Genomic DNA, 13,650 nt, shown 5'->3' on the forward strand with positions numbered 1-13,650 from the left:
TAATATTCAATGGACTTTTGAGCATATTAAAATATGATTCTCATTTCTTGTTCACCAAACATTCAGAACATTTCATATATGTAAACCTCTACCAACATGGTCTTTAACTTTCATATGTAAACCTAATAAATGATATAATAAGAAACTAGATCCAATATGACATGATATGTATATTAAAGATGCTAGCAATATAAACATTTAGTTTCCTATGGTAAGAAAGCGCTCTCTCTCTCTATCTCTCTCTCTCTCCTCAAATGGCGAACAAGAGGTCGGTGGACGAACATCCACGAGAACATCACGGCATGGAACCATAACTCACTCTCTCTGTCCACTTCCCATCATCATACCATCCTAATATACTCGTATTCTTTTCCTAGCAGTGCGGCAGCTACGATTGTGTCGCCGTATGCATGCCCCGTCGACGTGCTCCCGATGATGAGCATCATTGTTGTTGTTGATATTAATTTATAGACAGTACTGTGGGCCCCAACAACTCCTCCAATCGTCGTGAGAGTGGCGGTGTGCCGACAACGTTCCTTCCGAGGGTACGTTGGCGTTCGCACACTCATTACACAAAAGGGTCCCGCGTAGCTTCAACTTCTTTCTCCAATCACAATGTGGGTAGGAGTTGGGTGTCTAGAGAAACGTCGGAAATTTATGGTTCAAACAGAAGCACCTCACGTCATCATTCGGAACCACCCAAATTAGTGTTTGGAAGGCAGTAAGCAAAATTAAAATGATTCTATATATATCTGTTATATAAACTGGCGTTAATGCGTCTACACATCCATATGTGAGCCGAGCGGCGGCGTTAGTGTTCTCTGTTTCCAGTCTTTCCGGAGTCTGTCTCCTCTCTGTGTCGCTCGAAAACGACCTAGCGGAGATGAAGGGGAAGAACTTCCCGATCGTTGCGTTCGAGCACAAGAGGTGAGTCATGAGCTGCGATCTATGATCTTGTTATTGTTGATGTTGATGATGATGAGGATTGTGCTGCCGATCGAACCCCACGTGTTGAGCCGGTGGAGGGCATACCCTTCCCGTGATGCCTGCTCTTACTACACGCCGATTTCTTTCTTCTTTCTGTCCCATTTCTTTCTCGTTACGTGGATCTTTGAGATTACAACTATTCGAGCAATGTAGTCGCCCGATCTGGACTTCTGCGTTCTGGATCTGCGTATATTGGTGTTGGAAAGTACGGATTTCACTTTTCTCTATTCCGAGCTCTCTGATGGATTACTAGTTCGCGAATGGCCTCCCTGGATCTCCTTCTGGAATCTAGGGTTTTAGCTCGAACGGTACATAAGTCCATGGATGCTCTGACTTGGTCCCTTTTGTGGAGTTCTTTTTGCTTTTAGGGTGTAGTTTGTTATGCTTCGAGTTCTGGCTGAATTAACGTTGTTCTTATGTTGGATTTGAGTTTCTTGTATTTTGAAGGGTAGTTCTTTGTTTTTTTTTTTTGATGCGTGCTGTTCTTGATGGTGAGGATATGTGAGCAGGGATGCATATGGGTTTGCAGTGCGGCCTCAAAACGTGCAGAGGTACCGAGAGTATGCTAATATTTACAAGGCAAGGCTTCCGTTTCTAATTTCTCCTATTATTTTGGTCCAATTTAGTGGCCTTGATGTCGTGGATTGGTTTAGGATGTCGTGATGATTCTGATTCCAGGAGGAAGAAGAAGAGAGAGTGGAGCGGTGGAAGGACTTCCTTGATCGGGTGGTTAAGTCTGACGGCACGCCCACTGATGACAAGCCCACAGAGGAAAACAGCGTTCTGCTGCATTTGGATGCTTCCAGAGTCTCGGAGAAGGACAGCGATCCTGACGAGCCTAGCGAGTGTTATGACACAGAGGAAGTTGGATCACAGAAGGAGACGACACAGAAGGAGAGAAGAGTTCATCGGGTCCAAATTTGGCCCCAGACCAGGCCTTCCCTTACTGTCATTGAGCAGATGATGAGTCTGCGAGTAACGAAGAAAAACTTCCTGGAAGGTGGTGAAGAAGGCAACAAAGGAAGTAGGAAAAACCTTGCTCCTATAAAAGAGTCAAAAGCCACAGAAGACTCTGACGATGAATTTTATGATGTGGAGAGATCAGATCCAGTCCAGGAGTTACCTTCTGGAGATGGTGTCACGGTTGGTATAGCTGGTCAAGGAGTACCTGAGGATAGTGACTTCCCTTGGAAGGAGGAATTGGAGTGCTTGGTCCATGGGGGGCTCCCTATGGCTCTCAGAGGAGAGGTGTATCCAGGACTTAGCTGTGTATTGCCTGTTGTACAGCTGGTTTTTGTGCTTCCACTAATCTACGTCTACCAATGTCTCTTAACTGTAGCTTTGGCAAGCTTTTGTCGGTGTTGGAGCTCGCAGGTTGGATGGATATTATAGTAGCTTGTTAGATCAAGAATCTAAGGCTGATGGAAAAGAAGTTGATGCTCTGCTTATAGAAGGTGATGCTGTGCTTAAGAATGACACTGAAAGCAAACCAACACTACCCCAAGGAATTGAAAAATGGAAGGGACAGATTGAGAAGGTCGCTACCATTATAAAGTGTCCAACTTCCGTTTACTCAGTGTGTCATGGTAACTCAAATGCTGAATTTCAAATTACTTGCTTATGTTCTCTTTACAGGATTTACCCAGAACATTCCCTGGTCATCCTGCTCTAGATGACGACGGGAGAAATGCTTTGAGGCGGTTGCTCATGGCATATGCTCTGCATAATCCGTCTGTTGGTTATTGTCAGGTACTCATGCTTATCATGTTTCTGCAGTGTGTTTGGTGTCATCATTCTCTTTGGGAATAGTTCTCCAAGAGTTTGCCGCAAGATTAAACAGCTTTTATATAATCTAGAGAATGTATTTCTCTTTCTGAGCTTTTCTTCTCTTGTAAAGTATATCAGAGTGATTACAAGTACTGGAATTCAGACTCTTACACTTTCGGATTTTATGTTTGATGATCTGTCACACGCAGAACCTATTCCCTCTCAGCCAGTCCTTTATATTCTTTTATAGAGTTACTAGTTATATTTCTTTCTGTTCAGAAAAATGAGGATTTTCTAACTAAATAGAACATCTTACTTGGATTTGTACTCTGCAGGTGATGAATTTCTTTGCTGGATTACTGCTTCTGCTGATGCCTGAGGAAAATGCATTTTGGTAGGTTTGCCTGGCAGATTTAAAATTTAATCAAGGATATCATTTACGTGTTTAGAAAAAAAATTATATGATTGCTTAGCATGATTCGGCAATGTGAGTAGTGAGTTTTTTTCTGTAGATAGATATAACATGAAAGAATTTCCTGATCCTAAGTTTTTTGATGTATCACAGGACTTTAACTGGCATCATTGATGACTATTTTGATGGTTACTACTCTGAGGAGATGATTGAATCCCAGGTGATATTGTGATGAAACATGTGCTTCTTTTTAAATTTGGGATGAGTTTCTACCATGCTAGTCACTTTGTCAAGAGGTTAGTTTTGTTACTGTATGCTGATGTATTAATGTATGTGGAAATATGTTCCAGGTGGACCAACTTGCTTTGGAGGATTTAGTACGTGAAAGATTTCCAAAATTAGGTCCTAGTACCTCATATTTTTTGCTACTCTTTATTGTCTTCAAGAAACTGTGCTGGTAAAATATCAACCAACACGAATTTATGTTTGATATATTCATATCTATATTTTTATCCTTTATTTGCAGTGAATCATCTAGATTATCTCGGAGTGCAGGTGGCATGGATCACAGGACCGTGGTTCCTTTCCATTTTCATGAATATGCTTCCCTGGGAAAGTGGTCAGGTTTTCCTATGCAGAATTTTGTAACTGTTAGACCATTTGTTTACCTCTACTAAAATCTTTTCATCCTTGTTATTTTTTTATTTTTCAAAAAGGTGCTATACAATATGCGTTCTTTTAATTTCGTCTTTGATTTTTTTTAAAATTATAGTTCTTCGTGTTTGGGATGTGCTTTTGTTTGATGGGAACCGGGAGATGCTTTTCCGAACAGCACTTGCTTTGTTGGAGTTATATGGTACTGCTTAATATATTGATGGATCTTGATCTGTTTGACAGTTTGACCGTATGAGTACATTAATTGGATACAAAGTCTAGTTTGTTACATGGAATATAACCAATGTTGTTTTTTCTTGTGAACTTCTCTAGGTCCTGCAATTGTAACAACCAAGGATGCAGGGGATGCAATCACATTGGTGCAGTCTCTTGCTGGTTCGACTTTCGACAGTAGCCAACTTGTTTTGACAGCTTGTGTAGGATATCAAACTGTAAATGAGATGAGACTACAAGAATTAAGGAACAAACATCGACCATCTGTGCTTGCTGCCATGGAGGAAAGGTCCAAAGGAATGCATGTTTGGAGTGACTCTAAAGGTCTTGCGACTAAGCTGTATAGTTTCAACCGTGACAATGGACTCCTAGTTTCAGAGTCAAAATCAGAAGAAAATGCTGGTGACACAAAAGCTATTGGCGAAGTGCACTTCATAGATTCCGATTTCACTAATTATGATGGTAGTACTCTGACATTTGATGCAGAGCTGGATTCTTTACCTGATCTTCAAGAGCAGGTAATCCTTCTATTATTTGCTGTTGTAAAGTGTGTTTCACTTTCTAGTTCGAGGGTCAAATGTTCAATGTAAGCAAATAGACTAATGATGTCCAGTAGGCAGTGAGCGTTGTTAAGGCCTCTTCAGTGCATTAAATACATAATGAAATATAAAAATGGTTACCATTTGGAAAAATGTCTATTACACTTGCAAATGTTATCAATTTTTTTTTCTAATCTTAAAGACTGGCTTTGATTTCCAATCTGCTCAATCTAAAGTGCTATTTTAACTTGCATGATAAGCAAACGCATTGGCTTTTAATTGTCATTTTTAAAATGAATCTATGGGCCACCAGTTGGATAATTCTTGTGGCACTTTTTCATAAGTAATCTCACCTTGTTGTCTTTTCATGTTCATAGTGCTTATTACTCATGTGTTTTCCGCTGTTATTTATTTGTAAAAGCTACTCATGTCTTTTTAAAAAATGACATGAGTAGCTTTTACATATGGTGACGGTAACTGGTATGTTTTCTTTTATAGTTGTCATTCTAAATTTAAGAATATCTAGTTGAATAGGAGAATAAAGCATATGGTATTGTACATTTTGTGGAATAGGTAGGAGAATCACAAAGAAAGCCAGTAGCTTTTGGTTTTGGGAGGGAAAAACACCAGAATTAAACTGAGGCAAAATCTGGTTTTGTTTGTTAAGCAATATTGTTGATGGGACATATCAGAATTATTAAATGTTGTAACTATGTATCCCACAAATATAAAGAAAGCAGGATCCCTCATATAGATCAATCGAACATTCTACTTCAGTGAGTCTTTGTACTTCTCTTATCAAATATTTTGAGTTTGAATGATGTGACATTTAATATCACCAACCTCACCAGGTTAGAGCACTATTTTAGGGCATCTAATTGGTTTACCTAGATTTTCAACCATAGAAAAAGGCCCAAAGATTGAAAGCAGATGCATTGGCATTCTTTAGTAAAATGATTTGCTAATTTCAGATTCTTGAGTAATCGAAATTACTTGGACATGAACATCAAGCTTTGGGGGTTGCCTGGTACAGTAAACTTGTCAGCTGAAATGGGCTATGCGCATTTTATATCAAATGCAGCTTTCGTGCAAATATAACAAATAAAAAACATATAAAGCTCAGGGTAATAGAAATCAAGCTTTTAGTACCAAAAGAACCATGCTTTCATTGCTGCTATTTCTTAAGTTGCCATATAGGGTACATCATTTCAATGATTCTGTGCTTTAATCTAGGCCTTGCCTCATTATCCAATAATGAAAAAGGGTGAGAAGTCTACTTGAAATGACATACTTTTCCGTGTACCCTTAATTTGTAGGCCACATGGTTAAGGGTGGAGCTATGTAGATTGCTAGAGGAGAAAAGATCTGCTACCCTCAGGTTTGTCGTTCTCAGCATCCTATTGGTGATAATATTAGAAAGTAGAAACTAAATATTTAGACATGCTTTCTCTACTCTTAAATTAATATATTTACTCTTAAAGCCTGAAAATATGTGCTTGATACCTGTGTGTTTTTCATCTCGAGTCGATGACATTGATTTTACATCACAATGAAAAATGCTCCTAAAACACAGCCTGGAACTATTTTTCTAAATGTAACTAATGTCTACATGACGTTCTTTTAGTTGTATGGCATCTAAGTTCTGCTTGTTTTTATTTAATCATTTTCATAGAGCCGAGGAGTTGGAGACAGCATTGATGGAGATGGTGAAGCAGGATAATAGGCGCCTATTGAGTGCAAAGGTATATGATGTTTTAAGCTGTTAATTTTTTCATATTGAACAAAGTTTTTTATATTCTCGATCTGGTGTTTTAAATTTCTTTCGTTAATTATATGGTGTTGCTCTATTGGATGGATTGTAATATATGTATGTTCTTAATGACACCCATAGAGTTAAAACTGACTGGTATATACTAGTATACAGTGTGTCAATGCACTGAAGTATAGCAACATTATAAACAAGATTTTATATTTTTTTCCCATCAGTATACCATGGTATGTACTGATTTAATGCTATACTGGCATGAGTTATGAGCTTATATAAAAATCATAGTACATGTATATATGTAGAAGTATTACGCATATCTGTATATAAAACAGATATATGGTTGCACACAGATATATGGCCAGAAAAAGTGTGTATGCATATGCATATGCATGTACATACCTTTATTTGTATGTATATTAAATGCCCCCCACAGAGGCTGTTGCCATCTGGTTAATCTAAACCTTTTCTGTCTCTAGTTACTTTTGTGTTTATCACACATGCTGGCCCACTTTTTCTGGCCATCTGGTTAATCTAAGTGCTATTGCTGCTGTTCATAGGTTGAGCAGCTGGAGCAAGAGGTAATTGAGTTGCGGCAGGCTCTAGAAGACAAGCAAGAACAAGAGCGTGCCATGCTTGAGGTGTGCCAAAATTGTTTCTACCTTTACACTATGATTTTCTCCTACCATGCTGTTCGGTATCTTTGGTTGCTTTTTTATACAAATCAATGAGCTTTGCACTTGTGAAGGTACTGATGCGAGTTGAACAAGAACAAAAGGTCACGGAAGATGCTCGCCATTTTGCTGAGCAAGATGTTGTTGCTCAGCGGCATGCTGTGCATGTCCTCCAGGTCTTTTATAGTCTACGATGTTTAGATTGCATTTTCAGCTGATTCTGATACTTGTTTATTTTTAAGTGGAAATGTTTTTTCCAGACTAGATAGATTTGGAAGAGAGATGACCATGAAACGACACTGATGAAGTTGTTTTAGTTAGGGGTTGACGCACTTGCATGGAATTAGAGGATCGGAAACATAAGATCAAGATTGACAATTGCATTGCTAACAAGTAACAACTATATCTTAGTTGATGGCTCACATGGAATTGGACATTTTGACTGCTGCAAAACTGGTATCTCATCAATTATGGCTAAATAGGAGGATACAAGTCCACCTCGTGCAATTTTTTTCATTGCTTGGTTTTGAGTGTATTTGCAGAGAGACTTAGTTTTCTGTGCATCTTTATTTCTTCACTAAGGTTTACCTATTACATGCTGGCCTGAGTTGGAGAGGTGATCTAGCTTGTCAAATTATGGTCTATATGCACATAGCTCTTACATCTTTGTTCTTTGAATACCTTCCACATTCTTTGACTTGTGCCATATGGGTACAACTGCAAACAGAAGTGGAACCTAAAATCAAAGTGTCTATATTGTTTTTATATAGCTAAAATGAATGCTGCTGTGCCTTGAAGCAGTGCTGAGCTTGCTTTTACTGGTGAAGGATACATAATGAACTGTACAAAAAAAAAATCATTTCTTAATCATTATCGCCTTTTAACAGTTAGATGCCAATTTTGTGCCACTCACATTTTTTCTTCCATGCTTATGTTTCCACTCCTAATTTTCAGTACCATATGCATTTTATAACCCTTTGAGTTGTTGCTCTCCTCATCCTATACATTTATTGAAGGAATATATATTGTTCCTACTGATTTTTGTTATTCACTTTTCATTAATACAACACATTTCTAAATTTGATTAGGTTGTTATATCTTTACTTCTACCCACTACAAATAGATATATGCAGGAAAAATATGAAGAAGCCATGTTCTTATTTGCACAAATGGAGAAGAGGGCAGTAATGGCAGAGACAATGTTGGAGGCTACATTGCAATACGAGTCTAGCCAGCTCAAAGCACTTAGCTCCCCAAGGTATATGTTAAATCACTTTCTGTCAATTCTTCTTTTTTCTTCCACTGGGTTGTTAGAAGAGCATCAAAATCTTACAAGCCACTCTTGCTTGCCAGCAGGAGTATCCTTATCTCTTGATCTTCATGCAGTCTTGTTCTTTTCTCGACTTTCATCAAGCGTATGTTGTTTCAGCACAGGATCATGATTATGTTATCATGCCAGGCAAAAGCTGGCTGTGACATAGGTTCAAACTCCTTGACGTGATGCGTTCCGATACCTTCCTCGGGTGGCATGTTTGGACCCATGCCAGACTGTCATGACAATCCTTGATTTTCATATCTTCTTCTCTTTATCATGTTCACATCAAACACACTCTTCTCAATTCTCTGATGTTGGCGCACCATACATGCACCTGACACAACTTTGTGACCTTTTCATTTCAGGACACCAACTGCAGATTCCTCGTCCGTGCGAACAAGTCAGGACTCATTTCAGGATGTCCCTGCCAGGAAAATAAACTTGCTTTCTAGGCCATTTGTACTTGGTTGGCGTGATAAGAACAAGGTGTTCACCTATAACTTATTTTTTGGGGTCTAGATTCTCTTTATTGTAGAAAGCATTACCTCTTAATTTTATTGTTTTATAGCAAACTGGTAGTTGAGAAAAATAATGCTGCTTACCATAATAGAACATCTATTACAAGAAGTTGTAAATTTAATAATGTCAGACATAGTGCACTGCGGTAATGATATTTTGTTGTCTAGTAATGATCTCTCTAGTAAGCTCTAAAGCCCGCCTTTATAGGCTAGTTAAAATTTCACCACCAAAATTTTAGTAGTGCTTCTTCGTCCGAAGGTTAAGATTTAGGACTCTCCATGTGGAATTTAGCCACTACTAGTATACAGAAAACAAACTTATTTGGAAACTCTGAATTGCTTATGCTGCATTTGCTATATATGCATGTTACGCACGTTCTCCAGTATTTTAGATGACTCACAAATTGTCTCTTTCATCCAATTGAACTGCCTCCCTTTAGCATAAATCATCTAATTTTAAACAGACTTGATTTTTTAAATCTAGGACTATGGCCTTATTGGTCACACTCGGATAATTTTGGTTCACTAACTTAAAATTATTTAGCTGAACAAAATATCATGTAATTTTCTATTGTTTGTGTGTGTGTGTGTGTGTGCGTACGCATGTGCATGTGCTGCCGATGGCTTTTCTCCTCCATGGTGTAGGACTTAATGATCTTTTTGTTGCATATTACTGCTATGGTTTTCAATGGTTTTGTAGTAGAAATTACTACGACCTTCATCTCTTGCAAATCTTTTAATTATCAGGTGAGCCTTCCTCACACATATACTCAGCATAATCAATGAGCCTCAGGCCTTTGCGCCCCCCTATTGTCTCACACCATTGCAACTCTGAATTTTTTCTTTTTATCTTTATGCACCTGCCTTTATTTATATTCACCAACACGAATATGTAATTCTGATATATCATGTTTTATGTATTTCCAGGGCGCACAGATTAATCCCGAGGAATCCAGTGACAGGAAGCCGAGCAATGAGGGTGAACAAAATGTGCAAAACTCTGAACAGAGAAATGAATCGACATCAGGAGCTGGATAAGTGAAACTTTAGACATCAAATTATTTCATTGCATGTTTGATTTGCTTTTATGCAGTTTCTTGTCTATATCTATATCAATGATCCCATATGTTTATAGTAATGATTCAGTCGCGGTCATTTGCCCTAAGCAGAAAAGCGTGCCACATTTATCTATCTACCGAGGAGGAGAAAAGCGTTCCACATTTTTATTCAGGCTTGTAGGTTGTATAATTCTTGTTGTAAATTATCAAACAAATAGTACATATTAGCCCATCCATTGGTTAATTTTCTTCAATAAACATCGTGAGTAAAATGGTTTACATTACATGTGTTCCCCTTAACTCGATGTAAGCAGCAAGCCAGTTAGCATGAGGCTACAAAAACTAAGCCCAAGAAGAATGGATTGGATGATGGCCTGAGCAACTAACTGTCTGACCTTTTTATTTTTGCTGCCTTTGTTTCCAGGACTCGAGTGCGTGGTTCGTCTGATGCCCTGCTGGAGATGAAGCACTTCAATTGAGCCATCATGATGATGCAAATTGGAAATAGGTGCATGATAAGCATCAATAGCCTTTCACTGGCGCCTTAAGAAAGACTCCAAAACTGTGTGTCAACTTAAGCAGAGGCAGTTTAATCAGGTGCAAGAAGCAACCTGCGAAACGGTGCTCCTCTGGTGTAGTTCTCCCAAGCCCAGTGGCGGTGTACTTACTTCTCATAATGGTTCGGGCGTACCAGCATCGATCTTGGTGACGCATGCAGGAAGAAAACGACAGACGAGGGCGGCGAACGTACACTAGGGGGAGCCAAACAAGAGACGGCGGCCGCCGTGCCTCCAGCCATCCCTGCCCTAACAACCCGCCGCGCTCTTCTGCCGTGCCCATTTTGGCGCGTTATACAACATCGTCGCCCGCACCACCTGACGCACGCCGAAGCAGAACGGGCGTGCGCTCCTGACGTCCCGCCTCCCAACCGCAACGGTGGTCTTCACGCGCTCCTCGCGTCGCCTATCGGAAACGCCTCCTCCAGTTCAACCTCTCCTCCTGGTCATCCACTGTACGGATGATGCGTAGAAGAGGCACAACGGAGTCTCCAATCGACGTCACATGGAGAGGCAAATATGCAAATCTTGACCCGAGCATAACTCAGATCCAACTCTGCAGTGACTCGCAACACCAGAGTCCAGAATGCTAATAGCCGTACCATATGCCGATAATAGATAGATCAATAAAATTAATACTAACGGATTAAACTCATAAATACAAATTGAAAGTGTCAGATAGAGTATAACCAATCGACAATTTATTTAAGTAAATAAAACCTTTTATAAACTAAATGGTATATATATATATATATATATAAAAAGAGATTAGAGTACATTATTATATAATAAATTTTTAAAATTTTATTATATAAAAAATTAAAGTATATTTTTTTAACGAATAAACGATGAAAACAAGATTAACTATATTTGCCGTATACAGTAAATATAAAAATATTTTAAATAGATGATCAGTTTAAAATTATTTTTTAATGCTAAATAATTTGTAATAAATGTTTTGAAGTAATATAATTGTTTCCTAAGTAGAGAAAACCAAAACGATGGCGGGCATGTGGTGGCATGAGGGGCTGTAGGGCCCGAGCAACGAAGCGTTATTGTGGCGCTACACTCCACGGTGGGCCTCCGCTCTCTCTCTCTCTCCCTCTCTCCCTCCCTTTCTTCTATCTATCTGTCTCTTCGTGAGAATCTGTTGCAGGGGAAGCGGCTGGAATTTTTTTTCCCGATGCTTTTCGAGCGTGCAAGTCAGAAGCGCGTCGTTTCATTTCGTACGTGCGTAGCCTAATCATTGCCTTCCTCTCTCTGTCTCTCTCTGGTTTCTTCCCTCTCTCTTATTTAATGGCCGGAAGAGGTGAGATATCGGTTCTCCTCAACATCTGCGTCCGCTTCGCCTCTCCATCCTCACTTCCATCTCTCCGAGGCGCTTCTCCTTTGGGCGGTGCATGGAAGTTCCTAAAGCTCGCAGCCAGGTACACATCTCCGCACAGCACCCCCTCCTGCACTTCACTTTGGTTTCATCTGACTTCTTTTACATCTCCCGACTCTCTCTTTCTTTCTTTTTCGGTTTGTTTTGCGTTTTAAGATCTCGTTTGAGCGTGAGATCAGTGGATCAGAATCATACATAGGTACATATATATCTGCATGTCCTTTGTGTAGCTATTCTTCTTCTTCTTCTTCTGCGTGTCATCACTCTCTTTTCGAGCTTTTGTTGGTCTGTGATGACAAGTGATGCTCATCTTGTTCTTCAATTAACACTTAGCAGTGTAATTTGAGTTCTTCTATATACCTTCAGCTAAAGCTATCAAAACCACTTCTTTTCCTTGTATTATTAATGAAGCTTCCCACTTGAGACATCATGATGAAGAAACAAAGCTGATGCACTGCCTTTACAAAGGCTGACATCCCACTATATTGCTCTTCCACTAAAGCTTGCTCCTTCCTGACTACTTACTAATCATGTTGTTGGCATGCTCACAAGTTTCTCTTTTACTATCTTCTTGGCATGCTTTTATCTTTATAAAGGCTTCTTTTGTACTCTCTATCATAATCTATCATTTACTATCTTCTTCTTCTTCTTCTTCTGGTCGTGTGATTTCTTCTGCAGGCCATGGCTGGCCAACAGCTGGGAGGGCTGCGACTGTGCCCCAAGAACCAGCCGCAGCAGCAGGAGAGGAAGCTAGTTAGACCTCATCCAGAACAGGCCCTCAAATGCCCCCGCTGTGCCTCCACCAACACCAAGTTCTGCTACTACAACAACTACAGCCTCTCCCAACCCAGATACTTCTGCAAGGGCTGCAGGAGGTATTGGACTCAGGGAGGCTCCCTTAGGAACGTTCCCGTCGGAGGTGGCTGCAGGAAGAACAAAAGATCCACCGCTTCCTCTAAGAAGGCGCAAGACACTGATCCCGTCGCCGCCGACTCCACAAACGATCATCCACTCCCCCCTCCCTTCTTTCCTCCACCACTTCTCCATGACCTCACCTTGGCCTTCGATGGCCATGGCTTTCTCCCGGACCATGTACTTAACCTCGACATTTGCGGCTCTGTCGACACCGTGAACCCAAGTGGCTCGAACGACCTTTGCTATGGCCTCGGTGGTGTCGCCGGGGAAGATGGACTCGTCCGATTTGAGGGAGGAGGACTGGGAGATGCAACAGACAGAGCAGTGGCCGGCCGTAAGGACATGGACGAAGGGGAGACCAAAGCTTCGATGGGCCTTCCATGGGCTGGTGTTGGTTCTTCTTGGTATGGACTCATCAGTAGCTCCACCACGACCACCCTCGGAGACGCCTATGCTTTCTTCTGAGGCTACTGCTGCCTGCGTTCTCGGTTCCTTCATCGTATTCCGCCTTCTTTTCCCCTGCTGTTTACTACACATATTGTGGGGTGGGTGATGATGACTCCACGATTACACAGTAAGATTAGGGTTCAAAGGGAGGGATGTGGTGACTGCATCAGTTTGTATGGCTGTGTCTGCACGGGGAAGCAGAAGGAGACGCTGCGAGATAGAATAATTTCGACAACGAAATCTTAGTTCAGATACGGAGGATTTATTACACATGAGATCTTTTTTTGGGGGTGAAACAGTCGACCTAAATAGCAGTGACGTGATTTGGGAATGCACAGTGTGTGTTCCTCCAGACAATGTATGCAGCTCCAAAGCCCAAAAGGATATGATCTCTTACAATGTATGCAGCTACAAAGTCCAAAAT

The 13,650-nt window shown here is 40.4% G+C and overlaps 2 protein-coding genes across 7 annotated transcripts; both read left to right on the forward strand.

Moving 5' to 3' along the window:
• The first annotated feature begins 770 nt into the window (after positions 1-770).
• Positions 771-10,476, forward strand: LOC135617770 (uncharacterized). Of its 6 annotated transcripts, none has more exons than XR_010488837.1 (19): positions 771-927; positions 1,497-1,566; positions 1,666-2,235; positions 2,327-2,524; positions 2,623-2,736; positions 3,090-3,148; positions 3,320-3,386; positions 3,517-3,568; positions 3,693-3,785; positions 3,939-4,022; positions 4,154-4,572; positions 5,910-5,971; positions 6,266-6,335; positions 6,919-6,999; positions 7,107-7,208; positions 8,166-8,290; positions 8,713-8,833; positions 9,793-10,104; positions 10,348-10,476. XR_010488837.1 is itself a non-coding variant. In XM_065118362.1 (18 exons), exons 1-18 carry the CDS (start codon positions 884-886, stop codon positions 9,901-9,903), a joined length of 2,442 nt encoding a protein of 813 aa, XP_064974434.1. In that variant the 5' UTR covers positions 771-883; the 3' UTR covers positions 9,904-10,207. The 6 variants fall into 6 exon arrangements, 3 of the variants coding, with proteins under 3 accessions (XP_064974434.1, XP_064974435.1, XP_064974436.1); XR_010488838.1 differs by having other exon boundaries at positions 9,793-10,100; positions 10,348-10,435; XM_065118362.1 differs by lacking the exon at positions 10,348-10,476 and having other exon boundaries at positions 9,793-10,207.
• Positions 10,477-11,343: 867 nt separating this feature from the next.
• LOC135617772 (dof zinc finger protein DOF4.6-like) lies at positions 11,344-13,625 on the forward strand. The gene is made up of 2 exons (XM_065118366.1): positions 11,344-11,907; positions 12,543-13,625. The coding sequence occupies exons 1-2, from the start codon at positions 11,881-11,883 to the stop codon at positions 13,242-13,244; spliced, it is 729 nt and encodes a 242-aa protein (XP_064974438.1). The 5' UTR covers positions 11,344-11,880; the 3' UTR covers positions 13,245-13,625.
• The last annotated feature ends 25 nt before the right edge of the window (positions 13,626-13,650 follow it).

This window comes from Musa acuminata, chromosome BXJ2-7, assembly GCF_036884655.1.
Source record: "Musa acuminata AAA Group cultivar baxijiao chromosome BXJ2-7, Cavendish_Baxijiao_AAA, whole genome shotgun sequence".
Taxonomy (NCBI): Eukaryota; Viridiplantae; Streptophyta; class Magnoliopsida; order Zingiberales; family Musaceae; genus Musa; species Musa acuminata.